This window comes from Arxiozyma heterogenica, assembly GCF_036370985.1.
Source record: "Arxiozyma heterogenica strain weizmannii chromosome Unknown scaffold_5, whole genome shotgun sequence".
NCBI lineage: Eukaryota > Fungi > Ascomycota > Saccharomycetes > Saccharomycetales > Saccharomycetaceae > Arxiozyma > Arxiozyma heterogenica.
Genome location: NW_027042658.1, coordinates 779274 through 804303, shown reverse-complemented (window position 1 = coordinate 804303; position 25030 = coordinate 779274). Strand labels below are relative to the sequence as shown.

Here is a 25030-nt window from a genome sequence, read left to right as displayed (position 1 = left end):
GTGGATTGAGTAAGGATTTATATGTTTTATTTAATTCTCATCTGCTATTTATTAAAATTTATCTTAACGTGAAAACACACTTTCTCTCATTAACAAAATTATAGAAAATAAATTACTTTATAAGCTCTAAAGAAAAAACGTATACAAAAAAGAATTTCATTCTTAGTCCTAAGGTTGTTCTTTTTTTTTTTTTTTAAGTTTCGATTTTATCTTTCTGAATTTGTTTTTTGCTGCGAGTTCCTTTATTTTATTCTTAATGTCAGTGGAACATTTTTTGGATAAGTGTGTTACTTTTGGTCTAAATACAAAGATAAACTATATTGTTGAGAAGAGGAAAAATTATTAGTAACTGAAGGTATACGTTTTATTTGGGGATCCAAAGAAATTTAACATTCAAAAGTGGAAACTAATTTTTTTTTTCATTTATTTTTAAAGATTTGATCTTCATCTAAAACGTAAATAAATCTGGTTTGTAAATAAACAAAAAGTATTAAATCTGAAAAACATTAATAATCAACTTATTTCATAATCTTAAAGGCTTTAACAGCCTGTAGAATATATTTTTTGCCTTTTTTCTTCTTCTTTTAATATATAAACCAAGGTGTAGCAATCTATCATAGCTTTTTTTGGCCATCTTTAGAATACTTCGTTATCTAGAATATCATTTTTTAGTTATTCGAATAGTATATGCTCTCTGATAATATATAGGCATATATAAATGATTGAATTGCTGCAATTTATAAAAAAAAGAAAGTACTAACAAGACATAAATAACTAATAAAACTTCATACCACAGCATTTACAAACCTAGTTCCATATTATTTTATTATAAATATTTGAATATCCATAAATTAAAGAGAAAAAAAAATCATTTGAGAAGATTTTTAGAGTTATTTTTAGAATTCACTTATTTAAGATCTGTTCTCTTTTATGCTAATAAACCCTATAACTTCTTAAATCTTAACCAAAAAATCTTATACTAATTCCCAAGTTGAAAAGACTAGAGAGTCACGTTATTATTTAACAAAGATAATCAATTAAAGAAAGAAAAAAATAAAAAGAAAGAGAAATAGAAACGATGAGCTTACACTGGATTATAATGAATTGACGAAAATTCTGTCAAATACTAAGATCAGTTTATAACATCACAAACAAGAATGAAAATTAGAAGAAAAGAACCAAATATCTACATAAACATGCATACACATGTATATATATGTTTATGTATAAAGAAGAATATATCTGTTAATCTGGTGAGACTGTTAGGACAATAATAATTTATCTAACCCAAGTTATATGGTTGGTAATGGCGATAACTATCCTTTTTAGATAAAGTTGTAAGAACTCGTTACAGTAAGACTTGACAGTCTGTTTGAGAGAAGAGTTGGCAGAACTTGTTCTTGGGATCATATATGTTTTTACAATTTGAATCTGAAACAGCAAATAAGTTTTACCCGGAATTACCCAAACGGGTAATATACATAACACTACCTGATTTGGATATTTCGACAATAAACAGCAAACATTGGAAACAAAACTAAATTGGCATCTAAAATTTTCATAATCCGAAAGAGAAAAAAATAAAAAAAATAAAAAAGAATTCTGGATACTTCACCCAGGCAGATCATAATTATTAAAAAGAACCAGACTTGCTATACTCAACTTGACACGAGAGAGTGTGGCTTTCTAGGTCAAAGAGATTCATTAGATATTTTGGCAAACCCTCACAGCCTTATAGATTACAACTAAAGTAACAACTAATTGTACATTATCAAATGAGGAGAAGCGTTTGCCTGGATAACACTATTGAATTTTTGAAAGGAAGAGTTTACCTCGGAGCATATGATTATACACCAGATGACACAGATGAAATTGTCTTTTTTACTGTAGAAGATTCAATTTTCTACAATAGTTTCCATTTAGATTTTGGCCCTATGAATATAGGCCATCTGTATAGGTTTGCTGTAATTTTTCATGAAATTTTGAATGATCCAGAAAACGCTAATAAGGCAGTTGTCTTTTATTCATCTGCTTCTTCTAGACAAAGAGCTAATGCTGCATGTATGTTGTGCTGTTATATGATCCTTGTCCAAGGATGGACCCCTCATCAAGTCCTACAGCCACTAGCACAAGTTGATCCTCCATTTATGCCATTTAGGGATGCAGGCTACTCCAATGCAGATTTTGAAATTACCATCCAGGACGTCGTTTACGGTGTTTGGAGAGCTAAAGAGAAGAGTCTTATTGATTTGCATACATTTAATTTGGAAGTATATGAGAAATATGAGCATGTCGAAAATGGTGATTTTAACGTACTGACTCCAGATTTCATTGCTTTTGCCTCACCACAAGAGGATATGAGAACCACTTCCATTGATTATAAGCCTCGTCTAAACCAACCATTTAGAAGCGTATTGAAATTTTTTGCCGAGAATGATGTCCAGCTGGTGGTTAGATTAAACTCTTATCTTTATAATAAATGTCATTTTGAGGATATTGGAATAAAACACGTTGATTTGATCTTTGAAGATGGTACTTGTCCTGACATGTCTATAGTGAAAAATTTCATCGGTGCTGCTGAGACTATAATTAAGCAAGGTGGTAAAATTGCAGTCCATTGTAAAGCCGGTCTTGGTAGAACTGGATGTCTAATTGGTGCACACTTAATTTATTCCTATGGTTTTACTGCAAATGAATGTATTGGATTTTTAAGATTTATAAGACCGGGCATGGTAGTGGGACCCCAGCAACATTGGCTATATCTACATCAAAATGAATTTAGGGAATGGAAATATACGACTCGACTATCTTTGGAACCAAGTGATATAATAGGTGGCCTTTATCCTTTACTCAGTGTTGAAGAATATCGTCTACAAAAGAAGAAATTAAAAATTGGTAACAAAAAAAGTGATGATGGTTTAGACCTTGTCACACCTGGAAGACATAAATTTTCAGCAGTACTGGATAATTCTGACAGAGATAAATTTAATTCTATTGCAGTACCACAAAATTCACCTGGGCAGCCAAGAAAAGGGCATAATGGTAACAATACAATAGAAAACCTTTCTAAATTGAAACAGAACCCAACTAATGAAATCCACAATGGTAACAACAATATCACAACAATTGATAACAATTCTGAGGATGAAGATGACGATATGATGCAAACAGATGAATCTAAATACTTAAAAATAAATATTAACAAATCAAGCAATAGACCTTCTACAGCACAATCTACTGAATCTGATGATGTCATTTTACGACAATTGTTACCTAAAAATAGAAGGGCTGTTTCAGGGAGAAGGATAGCAAGTTCTGCTGGTGGCGTTAGAAAGATGAGTGGAACAACAAAAAGAGCTAATATATAGTAAATAGATGCATATCATGTAATCATATAAATAATTAAAAAAAACATCATCACATAGTTCGAAAGGAAATAGTTTCTGATATCTAAAGTTGGTAGCATTGACAAAAGCACTATCACTGAAGAGACATTTAAGTCATATTCAACTAAAGTTAAAAGTTATAGTATTGTTTTTTTCTCAATGAATTCTTGCATATTTGTGGATTTTATTGGTCTATATAAATACTCAAACAATAATAATACAGTTATATATGTATATAGATATTATTTTTCATATCGCTTAGTAGGAACGACCAAACATAGTGTAGTTAATGGCTGGACGATCACACTTAATACACTTTTGACTTTCCTTTAATTCTGGTTGTTCAAATGGAATACATAATGATTTAGCACCCATACTTGGAGCTTTTTCATCAACAGCGATTTCTTCACCGTCATCTTTCTTGGCAGAAGAGTCCTTAATATCCTCTTCACATTCGGTAACACCACACCATGGTGCAATAATAACATTCTTTTTGTTTAAGTTTGGAACAAACTCTTTCCATTCATTGACAAGAACTCTATGAGAATCGTAAAGTTCCTTAGCTTTAGAATACAAATCGTTGTGTAATTCATTTAAGATCTCTGGGATACGTTTTTCTAACTCATCTAATTTAACATTGTACTTACGAGAGTCATTTCTACGGACAACAGTAACTTGGTTTTCCTTAATATCCTTTGGACCCAATTCAATACGGACAGGAATACCCTTTAATTCATATTGAGAAAATTTCCAACCTGGTGTGTAATTATCGTTATAATCACCAAAGGCTCTAATACCAGCTTGCTTCAAACGAGATTCGACACTCTTAGAAGAATCGTAGATTTGCTGACGCTGTTCTTCGGTAGTATTTTTAGTGATACCAACTGGAATAACAACAGCTTGGAATTGAGCAACTCTTGGTGGGATAACTAAACCTTTGTTATCAGAATGGATCATAACCATAACACCAAGAGTACGTGTAGAAAGACCCCAGGAGTTCTGGAATGCAAAAACTTTTGGATATTCTGGACCCTTTGGATTTTCAACAGTTAAGTTAAACATTTTAGAGAAATTTTGTCCTAAATGATGAGATGTAGCACCTTGGATACCACGACCTGTTTGTGGGATATAACCTTCAACAGTAGTTGTGTAGTCACCACCAGCAAATTTTTCCTTTTCTGTCTTTCTACCCTTAACAACTGGAACAGCCAATAATTCTTTGTAGATATCAGCATAAAAGTCTAAGATCTGCAAAACTTCCTTTTCAGCCTCTTCCTTGGTTAAGAAAACAGTGTGACCTTCTTGCCACAAAAATTCTCTTGTTCTTAAAAATGGTTGTGGATGCTTAAACTCCCATCTGACGACAGAGTTCCATTGGTTTAACTTTAATGGTAGGTCTCTGTAGGATTGGATCCATTTAGCATAGTATGGATACATAACAGTCTCTGAAGTTGGTCTAATAGCAATTGGTTCTTCCAACTCAGATTGACCAGCTCTGGTAACCCAGGCGACTTCTGGAGCAAAACCTTCAATGTGATCCTTTTCTCTTTCCAAAACACGAGAGGAAACGAACATTGGGAAATAGGCATTTTGGACACCTAAACCTTTAATTTTCTCATCGAACCATTTTTGAATGTTTTCCCAAATGGCATAAGATGGTGGTCTTAAAATATAACAACCTGAAACGTCATAATAATCTAACATTTCACCCTTGGTTAAGACCTGTTGATACCAACCTGGGAAATCCTTAGATTTGTCGACAGTGATACCAATTAATTTAGCATCCTCTAAAATGGCGCTAGATGAGTCTTGCTTCTTTGGCTGTTGTCCCTTCTTTTGATCTTTACTTTTAACTTCTTGAGTGAAATCAACAGACTGCCTGACAGCATCAAATTCAGATAAGAACTTGAATAAAATTTCTTTGGTCATAAATAAGTCATCAGTCAATTTTAAGATAGTAGCACCTTCAACAGCTTCTAATTGAGAATCAATTAATAATTTAAAGTCAGAGGTAGCGTTGGATAAGTAACCCAAGTTAAAATCCTTAGCAGATTCACATTTGAAAATGTCTCTGACTAAATCATCACGTGCTAACCTTGGATCCTTAGAAGAAGTAACTTGTGCAATAAGTGGAGATGGTGTGGCAGTAGATTGTAGAGCTACAACAACAATTGGAACTGGTGTAGCAGACTTTGGAGTCTTTGGTTTAAAGACAAGTGACTTGACTGGAACAGATTCAGCAGGAGGATCATTAAAACCCAACTTGGTAAAGGATTCTACAACAGACATTATTATTTAGTTGGGTAAGATAGAGTGTATTACTGATTGTCTATTACGAACTTAACTGAAGAAACATATAATTTAACTGAAAAAAAAAAAAAAAACAAAATACAAACATAAGAACTCAAAAGCTAACTACGTATGAAAACAAGAATCAACAATTAAAAATGATTATTCCAAATAAACAAGATTTCATACAAGGATCAAACAAATGTTTAGCGTAAATTATGACCCAGTTTAGCATATCAAAGAAGAATGGTAAACCTGTAACAGTACAGTTATACTTAGTTAAAATTGCTTGTAAACCTAATAACGATAAATGACTTTTCTGTCTACTTTTTTTTTTTTTTTTTTTTTTTGGAAGCCTCAATTTGAAAGAACATCAAAAATTTTTGAAATTTGCGATGACATTTAAGAAAAAAAAATTTTTTTTTTTCATTTTTCTTAAAAACAAAAACATCATAAATCGAAGCTTGAAAGGAAAATTGACAAAACAAGAAAAAATTTTGTACGACATAATAAATATCATTTTCTTTTCTTCAATTTTCAAATTTCAATACGTCCAGGAAAAAAGAAATTTGTATCAACAAACCATTAGACTAACAATTTATTCTCCATGTTCTAACAACAAAAACCTTTAATTATGACTAATAATGGATACATTATGGTTTGTAGAAAATGAAATAAAAACTAGTTTCTTAATTTAAATATTGAGATGGTCTGAAAGAAAAAAAAGGATTTTCTTTAGTTCCTCTTCTATCTCTCTTGACTTTCTTAGGTTCTTAAGTAGATGGTTCTAATAAATATTCACGAAAGAACCAAGCCATTATCTCTCTATCTCTTTCTTTCTTCAACCCAATAATGTCCTTATACATAAAAGATTCTACTGGTGTGGACGAATTAACCATCACTGGTACTAGAGAACAACCATTCAAGACTCCAGCTTTTGCCTTATTTGCAAACATCACTAACAATGGTACTGATGCTGCTGAACCAAAATTATTTGTTTTTAAAGATGAAGAAAATGATTTTGTTGAAATCACTGCCTCTGCTTTAAAGAAGGCTCGTAAAGGTGCTGAAGGTTTAAAGAAGAAAGCTATTAAAGCTAAGGAACAAGAAGCTAAATTAGAACAGCAAAAGTTAGAAAATGCCGCCAAACAAATGGCTGCTTTAAACATTAAAATTGAAGAAGACAAATCTTTGCCAGAAGCAAAGAAATACAAAATTCTTAAGGCCTATGGTGCTGTTGGTGAAAGAGTCAAAGTTTCTGGTTGGGTTCACAGATTACGTTCTAACAAGAAAGTTGTTTTCATCGTTCTTAGAGACGGTACTGGTTACTTACAATGTGTGTTAACTGGTGACTTAGCATTAGCCAAACAAACTTTAGATTTAACTTTGGAATCCACTGTCACTTTATATGGTACCATTATTAATGTTCCAGAAGGTAAAACGGCACCAGGTAACGTTGAATTGAACGTTGATTACTACGAAGTGGTTGGTTTAGCACCAGCTGGTGATGAAGCCTTCTCTAACAAGATTGCTGAAGACACTGATCCATCTATTTTATTAGACCAACGTCATTTAGCTTTAAGAGGTGAAACATTATCCAGTGTGATGAAGGTTCGTGCTGCTTTCTTAAGAGCCATCAGACGTGTTTATGAGGAAGAAGGATTATTAGAAGTTACTCCACCATGTATGGTTCAGACCCAAGTTGAAGGTGGTTCTACTCTTTTCAAATTGGACTACTATGGTGAAGAAGCCTACTTGACTCAAAGTTCTCAATTATATCTTGAAACATGTTTACCATCCCTAGGTGATGTCTTCTGTATCCAGGAATCATTCCGTGCTGAGAAATCACACACTAGAAGACATCTTTCTGAATACACTCATATCGAGGCTGAATTAGCTTTCTTAACCTTTGAAGAATTATTAGATCACATTGAAACAGTTATTGTCAATTCTGTGAAATATGTTTTGGAAGATCCAGTTGCTGGACCAATTGTTAAGCAATTAAACCCAGATTTTGTAGCTCCAGCCAAACCATTCATGAGATTGGAATATAAGGATGCCATCACTTGGCTACAAGAACATGACATAAAGAACGAGGATGGTGAAGATTTCAAATTTGGTGATGATATTGCTGAAGCTGCCGAAAGAAAGATGACAGACACGATTGGTGTTCCAATTCTTTTGACAAAGTTCCCAGTTGAAATAAAGTCCTTCTACATGCCTCGTTGCAAAGACGATAACAGAGTTACTGAATCTGTGGATGTGTTAATGCCAACTGTCGGTGAAATTACTGGTGGGTCTATGAGAATCAACAGTACCGATGAATTAATGGCTGGTTTTGAACGTGAAGGAATTGATCCAAAACCATACTATTGGTTTATTGATCAAAGAAAATATGGTACTTCTCCACACGGTGGTTATGGTTTAGGTACTGAACGTATTCTAGCTTGGTTATGTAACAGATTTACCGTTAGAGACTGTTCCTTATACCCTCGTTTCAGTGGAAGATGTAAACCATAAAATAAAAAAAAAAAAGAAACAAGAAAAGAAAAAAAGAAGAAGAAGAAAAAGGATATTAAATGGACCATTTATTTTCTTTTCAATTTTTTTTTTTTTTTTCATTTCTCTTTCTCTACCTTATAAATATAAATATATAATATATTGTTGAATTTGATATTGTATAAAAAAATTCATTATATATTTGTCAAATTGTTAAGTAATGAAATGTATTTATTCATGCATGGGTGTCTATTTATGGCCAAATATATGCATATGCATCCACACAAATCCATATATATATATATATATGGATTTGTGTGGATTAGCCGCCCAGCAAAATGAGTTGAAAGAGAAAGAGGGAAGGTGGAGGAAAGGAGAAAATTAATTCAAGGCACAAAAATAAACAAAACAAAAAAAAACATGCAATGACCCAAACAGAGAATGCGCAAACATCTAGACACCACGTAACAGACAGTGGAATGTTGTGACCTCGCTGACTCATTCCTTTAAAAGAACGAAATCTTATCGTAAACGTTTTGTGATGCTGAAAGCAAAAACAAAAAAACTTTTTTCTTTTTCGTTTTTCATTGATTATAAAAAGCTCGACAGAAGTTGCCATTAAAGGATACTCGCTCGCTTGGTTTGTCACTTAAAGGTAAAAAGAAAAAATTCCTTTTATCTATAAAATAAAGAAACTAATATTTAGGTGCATAGATATATACAATTTCTGTAATATCAGTCCCAATCACAAGTGTCACAATATCCATTTACAAACATACCCACTTCGTCAGGGTGTCACATATTCAATATTAAATAATTAGAAATATATATATACATATATACAACATTAACAAGGAAAAAACAAAACAATAAAAAAAAAACAAAAAGATGTCATCCGAAGAAAGTCAAAAATTATGGGGTGGTAGATTTACCGGTGAAACTGACCCATTAATGCATTTATACAATGCATCTTTGCCCTATGATTATAAGATGTATAAAGCCGACTTAGAAGGTACCAAAGTCTATACTGAAGGTTTACATAAGTTAGGATTAATCACAAAAGAAGAATTAAGTAAAATACATTTTGGTCTTGAAGAAATTAAGAAGGAGTGGAATACTGATAAATTTGTCCGTCACCCAAGTGATGAAGACATCCACACTGCTAATGAAAGACGTTTAGGAGAACTTATTGGTCGCCACATCGCTGGTAAAGTTCACACTGGTAGATCTCGTAATGACCAAGTCGTTACTGACATGAGAATATATTGTCGTGATATTTTGACCGAAAAATTGCTACCCTTCCTAAAGGATCTGATTAAGACGTTGATCTTAAGAGCAGAACAAGAAATTGACATCCTAATGCCAGGTTATACCCATTTACAAAGAGCACAGCCAATTAGATGGGCACATTGGCTAAGTTCCTATGCAACTTATTTTACTGAAGATTTGAAAAGACTAGCCCAGATCGCCGAAAGATTAAATGTGTCTCCTCTAGGGGCTGGTGCCTTGGCTGGTCACCCATATGGCATCGATAGAGAATTTTTAGCTGAAAAACTTAACTTCAATGGAGTTATTGGTAATTCTTTGGTTGCAGTCTCTGATAGAGACTTTGTTGTGGAGTTAATGTTCTGGGGAACACTTTTCATGAACCACATCTCTCGTTTCGCTGAAGATTTAATTATTTATTCCACTGCTGAGTTTGGATTCGTTAAACTAAGTGATGCATATTCCACTGGTTCCTCTTTAATGCCACAAAAGAAGAATGCCGATTCGTTAGAATTGTTGAGGGGTAAATCTGGTAGAATCTTTGGTGATTTGGCTGGGTTCTTAATGAGTTTAAAAGGTATTCCTTCCACTTATGACAAAGATATGCAAGAAGATAAGGAAGCGTTGTTCGATGCATTAGTAACCGTGGAACACTCTATCCTAATTGCCACAGGGGTTATCTCCACTTTAACTGTTGTCAAAGAAAAAATGGAAGCTGCATTAACCGTAGATATGTTGGCCACTGATTTAGCTGATTATTTGGTCAGAAAGGGTGTTCCATTCAGAGAAACCCACCATATATCTGGTGAATGTGTCGCTACCGCTGAAAAATTAGACTTAAGTGGTATTGACAAATTGTCCCTTGAACAATTCAAACAAATTGACTCTAGATTCGAAGCTGATTTGTTTGAAACATTTGATTTTGAGAAGAGTGTGGAACAAAGAAACGCCACTGGTGGTACCGCTAAAGCCTCTGTTTTAAAACAATTAGAAAATTTGAAAAATCAACTTTAAATCTCGAACTAGGAATGAAAATCGTACAAGTATCTATATGCATACACATATAGGTACATGCATGATATATATATATATATGTTTATATATATACCAGGCTAATTGCAAGATGAAATCGTGTAAGAAATGCTGCCTGTATGATTACGAAAATAAATATATTGAGGACGTTTCCAACATTTTGTTCCTCAAAAATATTAACAAATGTTAATGTATAATGAATTGTAATATGATATGAAATCCTCTTTTTTCTGCATATATTTGTAGCATTGTAGACGATGTACTGATACTTAACATTGATTCAAATTCATTTAAAAGTTGAAAGGAGTCCTTTTTCTAGAAAAAATCAAAATTATTGGCATAGTGTTGAAATATAATTAATTACATAGTTTCTCAAGAGGTTACACCAACCAGAAGAACAACCCACAAATATAATAGCTCAAAAATAACCATACAACCAGTTTTAATTTATACATATTAATTTATATATATATATATATTATATTAATAACTTGTCAATATAACAACATTAAACTATGATTAAATAATCAGTTGCTGTGATAAAAATTAAAAAAGTTTGAATATGATTTTATTAAAATAATGTATCACCAGATTTGAGATCTTACAATATATAGCTTCGAACTTCATAAACAATGGAAAAATGTTAAAAGTTGCTAATAGACTATATTTTCCCATATAATATACTGGCCAATATCCATTAATAGTCCAAATTCTTTGACAAAGGCTTTGCAATAAATTGCCATTATATCTTCTAATCAACTCGTACAACGGATCGTGTAAGTATTTACCAATATCTGATCCATTCCATTTTAAATATTTATAGTTTGATAATTGACCACGAACCTGAAACAAGCCTATATGAATCATAAATACACTTAAGGAATCATAATTTTTCAAAGACTTGTATATTGCTGTTATAAAAGCAGAAATGAACATTTCAGTTGGATGGTGTGTATTTTGTAAATTATACGATAATGAGGGATTCAATAAAATCAATTGGGTGACCTGACTTCTTGGAAGATGTGGGATTATTTTTAGTAAGGTATTATAATTAATTAAAATATTTGCTTTAATTTCATATTGCAAAGTCTCTAATGAAACTTCCCCTGGTGTAAAATATGATAATTTCGGAGTGAAAATGATGGATACTAATTTGTTATTATAGCAGTTAGTATTATTAATAGAATGAGAATCGAATAATTTTGTGAATTTATATAAATCATCCTCTGAGTTTGGGTTTATAAAATAAAGATTTTCAAAATCTTCTTGTTGCAGTTTGAATCTATCTGCTGTCTCCGAACAGATATACACAGTATAATTTCTTCTATAAAAATCTAATGCTTGTGATCTTATGATTGGATCACTGTAATCACCCAAAATCAGGATCATTTGTGTTTCATTTCTAGATATTGTCTTTGAGATTCTTAAGGCCTGAAGAAGTTTGAAGCCTAAAAAGACCGCAGTTGTAGTTACACCTGCACTTAAAATCCAATTTTTGCTTATTTGTTTTCCTATACCGGATGTGTAGAAAGTTTTATAAATCTTTCCAACCCCAAAAGTTCTTGTACTATTATCATTCAAAATACTATGCTTAATGACATTGTTCGACTCTATAGAATAAATTTTTATATTATTTTTTATTGAATTCACCTTCTTAACAGCATTTTCACTAAAATTTGAAACTAAACGATTTGCCTTGTCATACCAGAAATATCCTAAATTAAAAGCTTTATCAACAATATCCGAAGATTCTGTTCCTTTCATGTCAATATACTATCACTAACTTTTATTCTAATATGTCAACCTAACGGACTAAGAAACATTATTATTGTGCTTTAGATAAAAAAAAAATAAGTTGTAAGTATCACAATAATACAAAATTTATATTATCAATATTTTAATTTATATTTATACTGTAGAGTTACCTTTTTTTTATATCCACCAGGTTCTTAGATATTAAGAAAATGACAAGAAAAAAAAAAGAAAATAAAAATGGAGGGAAGATCCAAACAAGTGGGTTCGCAAAAAAAAAAGAATTAATCTTTTTTCCATTATGTCATCATCTTTGTAAGGATTTATTTTTAGGATCTGCTTGCTGGCGAAGATATACTAAAATCAAAGTTTCAGCTGTCTCCAAGATCAGTTTCAAAACACGAAATTATCAACAAATTTGTTAAAAAAATGCAGTTATTTTAGAAACCTAGTTGTAATATTAGCTTGAGTATTTCTAGTAATATTCATTATATTGTTAAGACACATTAGACATTAACTTGTCCAATAAAATTACACTATGTTTAAAAAAATTTAAATTTTGTTTTTATTTCTAACCTGCAAAAGAATGGCAAATTCTAAGAAATAATTTGTGGACATACTCAATTACTTACTTACGTACTTTTTACAGAATATTATGAAATGTTATGGAAAATTTTTGAACAACATAAAATATAATAAAGTATCATAGAATACTTAATAATAGCACGAAGCTAATATTGTATTAAAAAAGTCACTGTAGATGGTTCTTCAAATTCTTTAGTTGATGGCAGCATTACTGGTTTGCCAATTTACAAATATGATATTTACTTATATAGCTACTTATTTGAGCAACTCCTTAATTGAATTACAATCGTTACACTACATATAAAGGAAAGGACTAAGAATCATTGCCCATAATTTGCATTCTAAAAGGTTATATATCTTGTATTAGTCCTCTGATCCACTACAAAACGCATCGGACCTACACGTCGTATAACGGGATATCAAATTTTCAATTAATGCAAAAAAGGTCCTACCCGGATTCGAACCGGGGTTGTTCGGATCAAAACCGAAAGTGATGACCACTACACTATAGAACCGCAACTGTTGCAACAACGCAGTATAATAATGTATTATAATCATTAATATTAGATAATATTCCATTTGAATTCAGAATTAGTTATTGTTATTACCTTACTTAATTCAGCATATGAGTCATTTATTCACCCCATTTAAGTTAATATAGTTGTTTAACAACATGAGATAGAATACAGTGTAGCCTTTTGACACTCCATTTATTGTTCATGTTGGAATTTGGAGCACTCAGTGCCCATGGTAATGGTAGGCATCATTAAGTTATAGATGCTTGTTGTATTGTGTACTAAATACATGTATATACTTATTATATGGCGTATACAGTATAAGTTCTTTTATTTACGTCAAGTTTTCTTTTAAAGTTTTTCATTTTTCTTCAAATCTCTGAAAAATATACTTAGCGAAAAAATAAAATGTCTTCCTGATATTATAGTACACCTGTACACCGCATAATATACAGAAAAACAAATTAAAAATAATTCTTATGGAAATGACAGTAATAAACTCTCATTTTCCGACAGTTCAAAATGTTCATGATGTTCAATCAAGAAATGCATTTAATAATTATGGTGTGACTTAATAATGCATTACTATATCAGATTGTATTGGTAATTGGGTCCCAAGAACATATAAAAAGACAACATTTTTTAGAAAATAACTTATCTTCCACAACTTTTCTTTTACATATAATGTGTATTATTACATACAACGATATGTAATAAGAACCAAAATGAAAAGGAACAAGAGAATAATAAAATAAGACAAGCTTAAACAAATAAATTTTATACACGTCTGGTATAGCCAAAAGTGCAACAGAAAATACAAGATGTTAAACCTATTTGGAAAACTTCTAGAGTGTGATATTTATACTAAATTTTGTTCAATAAACCTGTTAATGATTATTTCTAGTAATATACCCATATACAGATATTGATTATATATAAACACTTATAAATTGTATCGATGTAAATTCTAATTAATAAGACAATTATAGAATCCTCTTTACTAATGTTGTGTTGTTAATTCATCTCTTATGAAAAATCTAATAGATATATTGAGAATGTTAATGATGATAAATATCTTGGGTGTTCTCTTTCAATAGTCAAATGTTTTTTAAAAGAGATTCTCAGTAATGTACTACCAGTGTTAGTCTAACAAATATACTGGTAGCTGTTGATTTATATCGCACGCCTTTTAAGTTTTTTTAGCTAAAAACTCCAAATTTTCTGCACACTACATATTTTATGATTCACAATTGGTGCTTCTTATAAGGTCTTTGCTGGTTAAAGTATACAGAAAGGGTAATTACCTTATTCAAAAACACCTTAGTATGAATATTAGGAAGCAACTTTAATATTAGACAAAACCAGTATTAAAACAGTATACTAATAAAAAGTTTAGTAATAATGATACATTATTTAATAATAAATAGCCTATATAAGGATATTTATAATTATAATAATTGAAGTATTTCAGATTTATTTATTCAAAACAATTCTAACAGAATTCCTATATTCTTTTTTTTCTTATTAAAAGTATATAAATACGCCTATATACCATATAGAGATTATTCATTATGTATTATACATTCACCACTATTTATTTAATAGAGTTACTTAATTTACTATATTATTAATTATTATATTCATAATAGTATTATCACTATTTAGAGAGAGAGATATCAACATTGCTTGCACCAATTCTTTCCTCCTTGAATAAAGTTTATATGAATAGATTTAGTTTCCATATTATTTTTATTAGTTATTGACAAGAGTTATTTTCTGAGTATTATTTAAATGGAGCATTTTAGTAAATATAATAGAGTTTGTTCTTTAAAATAAACATAATATAGCATTTATACTCTAATAGACATACTATTTTTTTTTAAGAAATTGTTTTAGAAGAAAACTCAAGTTATATAAGAACGTTTAATATGAATAATGGTATGTTTATGTATATATATAGGTTACTCGGATGTTAAACAAGTGTCAATAAGCAAATAAGCTTAAAAAAATAGTTAAAAAGGCCTTTTATTTTCATAGATGGTACCTTTTCAAAGAAATATTAACTGTAGCAACATTACTATTTACCATCCAGTCAGAAGTTATTTTAAGTTTAATGTACCTGCTATCCTATTTAACATTTTATACCTTATGATAAAGTTGTTCACAGTTTCATTCCTTATATATTTGATATATTTAGTTTAATTACCTAACATTATTTGACATTCTTTATGCATTCAAACATTTGATTAACTTAAAAAGAAAAAGAATGCTTTAAATTAAAAAAATCGTTAAAAAAATGATTTTTACATTTCTTTAAGACAATTACATAGTTCATTAATGTATCTGGAAAACATGTTTATCTGTTTCATTCAAGACATCCATTTGTTGAAAGAAAGAAGATTAGTTTCCCGAAAAAGTGATATGCAAATATTTCAAGTGATAAGATTATCAAAAAAATTGCAATATTTATAACTATAATTTTAATCTTTCTTTGAAAACATTCCAACAAATACTGGAAAAGATGTGGAACGTTGTCTGGATTTTGATGAGTTTATTGCATCATTTCTTTGTAATGGATAGGATGTCAAATTATTTTCCTCTACACAATCCTGTCTAATTACGGGAAGAGGAATTGGAGTCATGTTGAATGATGCTTTACGTCCTGATGATGACAATTTATTCAATGAAGTTGTTGAATTAGAATTATTTTGCGGAACACTTAAAGAGCCACCAGTATTATTTCTTGCCATTAAATTTAATGATGTATTCGAATTATTACTACTTCTACTTAAAGATCTTTGTCTTGAAACAACACTCAAAAAGGATGATGATCTATGACGGAGTGACTGTGGTTTTTCTAACGAAAATTTATTGACAGATCTTAGCATGTTGTTTCTTTCCTGTGATAAGTGTTCACTTTGTTCCTCATTATGCGGATAAGTTGGAGGTAAATCATCCTCAATAATATCGGAGTGTACAGCTTTGTCATAAGAAGGCAATCTACTTAATTCAGCCATTTCAAATACTTTCCTTAAGGATGCAGTCGATTCTTGTCTTAGGTTACTAAATGAACTAGCCCTTGAAATATGATCAAAAGCTGGTGTCAATGGAAGACTCTGTAAGCCTTCATCTAAACATTGAGGGTCTGATTCTGAGGTGGCAAATGTTGGGAACTGACTATCTCTAAATGGATTTGTGGAAGATAAATAAACTGGAGTGACTTGAGTGTCTCTTAATAAATTTAATTCAGTAAAATTTTCTTGTAAATTATTTACATCATGTGGGTCATTGCAAACATCTGGTGAACTATTAGAAACTGGATTACAAGTATTTAATTCAGGTTCTAAACTTAAAGAGTTTTGAGATGCCGGTATATCACTCCATAGCCTATCATAAACATGTTTACCATAATTAGGAGGTGTCATCAATTCAGAAATTGCTGTTGTAGCAAAGAAATTATTTTCTAAAGTACCAGCATGTAGTTCAACCTCAGATGTAGCATTTGCAAAAATTACATCTTCATCTTCATCTGTGTTAGTTTCTTTGTTATTGAGGAAAAACGTCTCAGACGAAAAACTGGTGTTTGCATTACTACTAGTGTTACCATCATTATTATAATTCACCTTTGAGTTAACTTTTCTATCTTGTTCCATTTCTACCGTTTTAGTATTTTTTACACCTACAGTAACAAATGGTGATATAAATAATTGAATTGGTAAAGATGCTCTAAGTTCAGAAATATGTCCATCTGGATTGATTAATGAAATATTAAATTTTAATTTGTGGCGAACTCTTATGTTATTAAAGATATCACAATCTTGGGTACATTTAGACAAACTTGGTGGAACATTAATAATTGTGTCTATTTCCCATCTATCTTGAAAATCAATTGGCCCTAGGTCGTCATTGTTTCCGTTTCCCTCTCTTTGTTTTTTCAATAAACTAATATGACCTAATGGATCTTTTAACTTAAGCTTTGTCACTATTCTTTCTTGATTTACGACCCCACCGAATGGACCTAAATACTGCGATGTTTCAAGCAGAGATATCTTAATGTGACCAAGCTTTAAATTTTTAAGCAAAGGTACAAGTACAATATATACAGGAGTCGCTGATCCAATAGCAATCGATTTAGCAGGAATAGATAATGTATATTCCATTTTATTTGGCCAAGAGTTCTCTGCTGCTACTGTTTCAGACAATTCCACTGCATCTGGAGATAAAGTTCTTACTATTCTTAATGGTTTTTGACAATTAATATCTGGACCTTTAGTTCTTTCCAATACAGACTCCAATTTATAGATTACCGATGCATTGGGCAAGCCCTCCACACTCTCTATTAATGAACCTGGTAAAACAGTGCTGAAAGGGAATTCATAGTTTCCTTGTAACAATGTATGATAAGTCGAGGTGTTTCCTAAAGAGAACAAAGAACTACTTGATTTGCTTCTTGTCGGTATAGAAGAAATGTTAGAGTTTAGGAGTCCATCTGAATTACCATTGTTTGTACTATTTGTATTTAAATTTGAGCTAATAGTAGATGGTGATAATCTTCCAGAATTATTTAATTTCATTTTCCCATAATTACCATATAAGTTATCAAAAAAGTCGTCCATATTAAATTCATCCCAATTATAAGAAAATATCATCTTTTCATATTTAACATATTTTTTTGTGTTAACACCATTAATACAATATGTAGTAGGAATATTCAATCTTACCTTACCAATCAGGCGTAACGATAGTGATCTAATTTGAATAGGTTCTAAGACTGAGAGAACAATAGTTCCAGCAAGTAACACGGACGAAGCTTCATTCTCTTTCCCCTTTAATAACAACACATCATGATCTGTACTTTTCAACCTAATATCAAATAGAAGGGGATCTCTTGAATTAGATAATTTTGATAGTGATGATAACATTTTCTTTTCGAGATTAAATATTTCAAACTAAAAAAAAAGAATAAAAAAGCAAAAAGAAAACAAAATAAACCTAAAAACTAAATTGATCTACCAATTTAATGCTATTTTCTTATTTGAACAGAATATTCTTTATCACTTAGTTTACATTTCATGTTCGATGTAGCTTTTCAGTCATTATTTCTAATGATACCTTTTTCAATCTCACATTAATAAATAAGGTCTTCCGGTAACCTTGTTACATCTTCTTAAATCCTCAAACAAGTTTTGTGTCTATTTTTTTTTTTTTTTGTAAAATGCACTCAACACTGCCTCTTTAGGAAATTCAGATTCGAGTGATATACATTTTTAAAAAAAAAAAAGAAATTTTTTTGTCTACAAATTGTCCTCAACAACTCACGTGATAGAGAAAAATAACACGTGTTTCATTGGAAATTTGTAAAACATGCCCTTGCTTGTCTTTAATAGATACAATCTCTTTTTAAAATTAAAAATCCAAAACCTAATTAAGAATAAAGTTATAAAACAGTTATGTTATACTCCCCCACCATGCTTTAACAAACATACATAACTTTGATTGATTAAAAAATAAGAACATAAATAAGCATGTATGTATCATTATAGGAGTATTTTGAACGAAAATATAGTGTCTTCTAAAAAAATACAAGGTTGTGAAACATTGAAATGTTTCTTTCCACATTCAATGATTAGTCAACATATCGTTTTCTTGCCACTTTATATCTTTTACCCAGAATGAAAAACAGAATAGAAGGAAGTCCAACCCTAGTTTTTCTTGAGGTTTATTTCTAAATGTTAAGTTTAGAGAAATATCTGAACCTAATTCTTTTTCAAAAGTTTACTTCAACAACTTATTTGTTTAATGAAAAAAAAGTTTTTTCATTTTCTCAGAAATGTATATCACTCAAATTTGAACGGGGAGATTTCGTTAGATTTGAATGCAAAAAACGGAATAGTGTCCACATGAAAAACAATAGAGAAACAATTTGTCTCTATTGTGTGAATGACGTCTCGAATTTCTTTTGCGTTATATTTGGAAAATATAAGTGATATGTAAATACGAAGGGTTAGATGTATAGCTAAATAGATGTGTACAAATACGATTACTATTAAAGTGAAGACCGTTGTTAATGTAATGAGTCAGCTTTCTTTTTTTCCCCCTCTTCTTTTTGACACTTCATCCAAATGATACTAAAGAGAAAATAATAACAGAAGACTATTTCTTTCACGTCACATAATTTTAATAAATTAAAATTCTAAATAACTCAAAGAAAAACAACGATAGTTGCTCATATTCATGTTAAAATTGTATATTATATATATAATGTTTTCCCCCCTTTTTTGTTATAAGGAATGCTGTGTCACTCATTAATTTATATTTTTATTGTTACAACTGTAGAACTAATATTATTTTAAATATGAATCTGTCAAAATAAATAGCTAAAACTACTTGTACTTCTCAACCGGGTAAATTTTCACCATTTATTTAAATAATGAATATAAACAAACTCAAAAAATACTAATCAACAACTAAAAAATATTGATTCAGTAGCAGACAATCACCACCTCTTTCTGGATCCAAGACGTATTGATAGAGATATCCTTCTTGTGTAACCACATTGATTGGTAACAGTTTCAAGGTATATTTCAAATTATTTTCTGGTGCTACTCCTTCTGAAGTCAAAGTTGTTATTGTTTCTCGGGCAACGGGGCCCTCATTAGTAGAGTTTTTCATCGAAACGGCTTTATCAATATCCTTGTTCTCTGAAACAAACAATCCTGGATATTCATGTGAGTTTATTTCGATTATTTCTCCAATACTGGCAACACTTCTAATGTTTAAATCACTTTCCAAAGGTAGTTTCAGACTAGCAAAATGTCTTGAAGGTTCTAAGATCGTATTCATTTTAATTGGCAACAACTGTCCCAAAGTTTTTGCTGCTTTTCTAGTTAGGTTTTGTGATGAATTTCTAATCATTCTCCCAACAGTTTTTCTTGTTATATCTACAAATGGCTCTTTGTTACATGATTCGTTATTCGTCATATCAGATCCTGAAAACGTATCCATGTCATCTGGATTTATTACTTCTTCAAAATCTATATCACTATTGCTATTAAAATTATGACTAGTTATGGGAGTACCGTGAACACTTTCATTACCATTGGTTAATTCACCTAACATAAATATATGAACTGTCTTACTTGAACAAGATACTACTAAAAATTTATTATCAGAACTAAATGACATAGAGAAGATTTTTGTTTGATACGTACCTCTTCTAAATTGATATAATTTAATCCCACTTCCTACACTAAAAACCCGTATTATAGTACCCTTTTCAGATGCAGTAGCTAATAAAGTACCATCAGGGCTTAATGTTAATGCTGCAATATTATTTTTATGTGCTTCAATTACAAGAACTGGTTGTAGTTTATCTAAATTAAATATAATGATATCACCAGTCTTCGCATTGTTTTCAACCGTATTACTTCTAACAGTTGTTATTCCACCATGTACAGTAGAATATAATACATCTGCTGCATTTGAATCTTTATTTCCTTTATTTTCATTTAACAATAGTTCATTATTAGTATCCTTAGTATTACTTTTACTATCTTCATTTATATTAATATCATTAACCTGATGTATAGTTTTGTTATATAAAACTTCCTTGTGATAAAAATTTAATAGATCACCATTTTTTTGTCTAGATAGAGGTATTGTTATATTATTAGTAGTTGCAAAATTAGTTACTTCCGAATTTATGATCTGTGATGGCGCTGGATATAATAAATAATTATTTTCTAACGAATACGATATGGATACTAACCCATATGGATTAGAGAAATTTTCAATAACATGCAGTAGCTTCATTGTTTTAATATCATAAATATACATTTGTTCCTTCAACATTACAACCAATCTTGATTTATTCATTTTCACTGATAAAATAGATGTTGGAAATGTAACTTCACAAATTATAGTACATTTTTTAGTATTAACTAACTTTAATTTTCTTGGTGATAAGTCTGGAGAATCGCCACAACCAACTAATGCTACTAACGAGGTTGAAAAAAGCATCTCTACAATACTATAGCCTCCCTCTTTAATTTTTTTCTCAGTATAGAATTTACCAAATGGCTTACAATTAAATATGTCAAATCCAGCTGATGTCCCCACTGAAATACATGTTCCTGTTTGATTAAAATTAATAAAATTGACTATTGGTAATGAATGTAAATCTTTTCCCATACTAAAATCACTAAAGAAGAACCTTGAGGTGAAATAATAAATATAAATGCAAAGATATATATAATCACAATCAGTAACCTCTTGATATTATCTCATATATTCTACGTCTACTTGTTTATACTCACATCAAATCTCTCCTAATAACATCATACTACTTCTCTTTCCCTTCCTTGTATAATCATCAATTTTTTAAACATTAACATATATCTACTTGTACTCTATATTCTTCTCCTATTTTCTTATTTTCTTTCTTTTTTTCTTTCTTTTCTTTATGTAAAATGCATCAATTTGAAAACATTATAGGAAAAGACAAAAAAAAGATATTGAACAACTTTTGAAAAGATAGCAAAGATGACAATTATAAAAGATAGAGAGCTATGTATCTTACAAGTAAAAAAATAATAATAACCAACATCATATTAGGTAACTAAGTACTTTGAAGTCAAAACAATAAAACGATTTTGTATTTATTCTAGCAAAAAATATTAAAGATAAGAATCTTCTGATGTTTGAGTTATTAGTACTAGAAATTTTATTCTTTTGCAAAACTTATAAGCTTACTTCTTTTGGAATATTGTTTGAAAAGTAAAATGTAAAAACAGCTTATATAGTATCTTTTTATATTCTTTTTGTACTTTTTAGTATTTTTGGTAAAAATAAGGAAACAATTCATTTGTATACTTACAAGTGACGGTTTTTTAAACATAGTCAGATTTATAAATAAGTTTATCTTCTTATTTATATGTTTATTTGATTATTTGTTTGAGTTTACAAGGTAATATTCCTATTTTTGACATTGTTTATTTAACAAAACCTTTGTATCTTTGTTTTTTTATGTAATTTTGATTAATCATTTAACTACAAGTTAATATAACAATATTTTGGAGATAAAGAAAAATTTTCTTTATTATAGATTTTTTATACATAATAATATAACTCGACATATTATTTCAAAATCTAGTTTCAAAGCGTTTCTGTATTTGACAAATACATAGGCATCTCAATTATTAGTGATAATATAGTATATTGTTAAAAATAATTTTAGAAAAAAATTTCTAATGCTATTCGTTTTATAAACTTTAAAATTTTTTTGTTTGACAAATACTAATTCTCCAAGATCTACAATATTACTTTTCTTTCTTCTATTGGGCTACTAACTTGCCAAGTGTTGTTTGTTAAAAAGTTTACTTCTTACTTATAAATATTTTTAAATTTGATATTGTGATTTTACTTTGTTGAGAATTTGCTAATGTATTCATTTAAAATATAGTATATATTTTCCATTATTATTATATATTGATATGGTATAAAGAAGTATATTCTAGTTTTTCGGTCTTCCTTTGTAAGTACAATATGGAGGTGGTTATGTAAAAAAAGTTTACAAGAATAGAAACATGAGATAAAAAAACTATTGGCATTATATATGTTCATATCTGGTGTTTTCTTTGTAAAGATGACAAAAATTTATCAATTTGTTTTATTTATATTTATTGATAAGCAAACACTACATACCCCACATTTTCAAGGAGATTTATATTTGTAAAATTTAAGTATTCTACCTATTTATTCTAAGATATTTACCAACAGCATAATTTGCAGTGTTTATTATATAAACCATTATATCGTTGGTTTGTATGTATATTCTAATTTAAATAAGAAATTTGATAAATAATAATTTTTACTTAGAGTCATAATCATTATATATTAACTATGCAAAGTTTCCCCTACATTTCTTTCTTCGTATAAAATATTAAACAATTGGATAAATTTTCTAAAAAAACTAACTAAAATTAATAAATATTTATATTTAACATACAATATAATGAAATAACATACTATTTACAAAAAAAAACCGTTTTGTTTACTACATATTGACAAAATATCTTCCAATACTTTGAACTACTGATCATATTAGGGTTTGAGAAATGGTAGCCAGAGTTCTGTGATGTTTATCAATAATTTGTTCTAGTTTGAATTTTAGAAGTTAGGGTTTAATATAAATTTCTTATTAAATATTTAAGTAAATAAAACAACAGATCCATTTACAGAGTATGATACTAGAACAGTTAAGCACATAAAATATTCAGTGCAAAAATATATTAATCCGTGTTTAATTTAATTAAAATAGAAAATTTTAAGTCCATATTTACAATCATTGTAGATTTCAATTAATAAAAGTATTAAATGACAACTCCTTATATAAAGAATTATTATCTTAGCGTCTACAATTGCATTTGAGATTGGTTTATAATTGTATATTTATGTATGATAGAATTTAAAAAGAATAAACAATACTATTTTTTTCCATATATATAATGTTTTAATACTTATTCATTATTGCAATATCTATCTTTTTAATAGCTTAAGTTCTCAACTTATTTTTCAGAATTGTAACAACAACAACAATATAATAAAGTAAAGTGGTAAATAACTTAATAAGTAAATACATGGAAGGTACAGATTTGCTAACTTACAGATATTATATATTGTTTGAAAATAATAATTAGATCAGAACAAAATCTAATTACCATACAATCTTGTCTTTGAAATTTACTTGTATAGATTAATGTTATTCTATTTTGCTCTTATTATTTCTTCATTCTAGTTCTAGTGCAAGAAGGAGTTCATTAATCTCAGTAATAATACTAAGCATTATGCAATTGCTGTGTTCAATTATTGCAATATCAAACAGATAATCTATTAATAGTCGATACAATAATTGATACAATCGGTATTACAATTATTAATAAGGTCTTTATATCTTGAGCAGCTTTTATCAAGCTTATATATTTTTATTGGAAAATGAGAGTTTATTACTGTCATTTCCATAAGAATTATTTTTAATTTGTTTTTCTGTATATTATGCGGTGTACAGGTGTACTATAATATCAGGAAGACATTTTATTTTTTCGCTAAGTATATTTTTCAGAGATTTGAAGAAAAATGAAAAACTTTAAAAGAAAACTTGACGTAAATAAAAGAACTTATACTGTATGCGCCATATAATAAGTATATACATGTATTTAGTACACAATACAACAAGCATCTATAACTTAATGATGCCTACCATTACCATGGGCACTGAGTGCTCCAAATTCCAACAATTATAATAATTCAAGTGCCTTAGTGAATTAGTAACTGTACCCTAATTTACTAGTTATGGTAGTTAGGTGCACTAATGATAGATGGCACAACTGTTATGGCCATTAGTAATAAATGTGTGACTTATTAAACAATAGATAGTTCTAAATTCACTCAAAATCTTATGTAATCCAATCTCTTTATTATGCAGCATCTAATGTTGTAGCACATATATGGCTTATTAAGACAATAAATAGTTCTAGATTCATTCAGGATCTTATATAATCTTGATGGTTATAATTATTCTATTCCACAACAAGTATCGGACAAGATTGGCAACTTGGCCGAGTGGTTAAGGCGTAAGATTAGAAATCTTTTGGGCTTTGCCCGCGCAGGTTCGAATCCTGCAGTTGTCGGTTTATTTTTCTTTTTTGA

General features: G+C 29.7%; 7 protein-coding genes and 2 non-coding genes across 9 annotated transcripts; 4 read left to right on the top strand and 5 right to left on the bottom strand.

Annotated features, from left to right (window-relative positions):
• Nucleotides 1–1775: 1775 nt before the first annotated feature.
• CDC14 (phosphoprotein phosphatase CDC14) lies at nucleotides 1776–3368 on the top strand (the record flags this gene model as incomplete). The annotated part of the gene is made up of 1 exon (XM_064860676.1): nucleotides 1776–3368. The coding sequence occupies one exon, from the start codon at nucleotides 1776–1778 to the stop codon at nucleotides 3366–3368; it is 1593 nt and encodes a 530-aa protein (XP_064717693.1).
• Nucleotides 3369–3644: 276 nt separating this feature from the next.
• On the bottom strand, nucleotides 3645–5675 carry PWA37_004176 (proline--tRNA ligase; the record flags this gene model as incomplete). Its single annotated transcript, XM_064860675.1, has 1 exon — nucleotides 3645–5675. The coding sequence occupies one exon, from the start codon at nucleotides 5673–5675 to the stop codon at nucleotides 3645–3647; it is 2031 nt and encodes a 676-aa protein (XP_064717692.1).
• An 852-nt stretch (nucleotides 5676–6527) lies between these two features.
• DED81 (asparagine--tRNA ligase DED81) lies at nucleotides 6528–8195 on the top strand (the record flags this gene model as incomplete). The annotated part of the gene is made up of 1 exon (XM_064860674.1): nucleotides 6528–8195. One exon carries the CDS (start codon nucleotides 6528–6530, stop codon nucleotides 8193–8195), a length of 1668 nt encoding a protein of 555 aa, XP_064717691.1.
• Nucleotides 8196–9062: 867 nt separating this feature from the next.
• ARG4 (argininosuccinate lyase ARG4) lies at nucleotides 9063–10454 on the top strand (the record flags this gene model as incomplete). Its single annotated transcript, XM_064860673.1, has 1 exon — nucleotides 9063–10454. One exon carries the CDS (start codon nucleotides 9063–9065, stop codon nucleotides 10452–10454), a length of 1392 nt encoding a protein of 463 aa, XP_064717690.1.
• Nucleotides 10455–11018: 564 nt separating this feature from the next.
• On the bottom strand, nucleotides 11019–12236 carry YSC83 (Ysc83p; the record flags this gene model as incomplete). The annotated part of the gene is made up of 1 exon (XM_064860672.1): nucleotides 11019–12236. The coding sequence occupies one exon, from the start codon at nucleotides 12234–12236 to the stop codon at nucleotides 11019–11021; it is 1218 nt and encodes a 405-aa protein (XP_064717689.1).
• Nucleotides 12237–13252: 1016 nt separating this feature from the next.
• PWA37_004172 lies at nucleotides 13253–13324 on the bottom strand. The gene has a single exon. It is a non-coding gene; the product is annotated as a tRNA-Gln (tRNA).
• A 2480-nt stretch (nucleotides 13325–15804) lies between these two features.
• Nucleotides 15805–18246, bottom strand: PWA37_004171 (arrestin family protein; the record flags this gene model as incomplete). Its single annotated transcript, XM_064860671.1, has 1 exon — nucleotides 15805–18246. One exon carries the CDS (start codon nucleotides 18244–18246, stop codon nucleotides 15805–15807), a length of 2442 nt encoding a protein of 813 aa, XP_064717688.1.
• A 1534-nt stretch (nucleotides 18247–19780) lies between these two features.
• Nucleotides 19781–21514, bottom strand: PWA37_004170 (WD40 repeat domain-containing protein; the record flags this gene model as incomplete). Its single annotated transcript, XM_064860670.1, has 1 exon — nucleotides 19781–21514. One exon carries the CDS (start codon nucleotides 21512–21514, stop codon nucleotides 19781–19783), a length of 1734 nt encoding a protein of 577 aa, XP_064717687.1.
• Nucleotides 21515–24928: 3414 nt separating this feature from the next.
• On the top strand, nucleotides 24929–25012 carry PWA37_004169. Its single transcript has one exon. It is a non-coding gene; the product is annotated as a tRNA-Ser (tRNA).
• The last annotated feature ends 18 nt before the right edge of the window (nucleotides 25013–25030 follow it).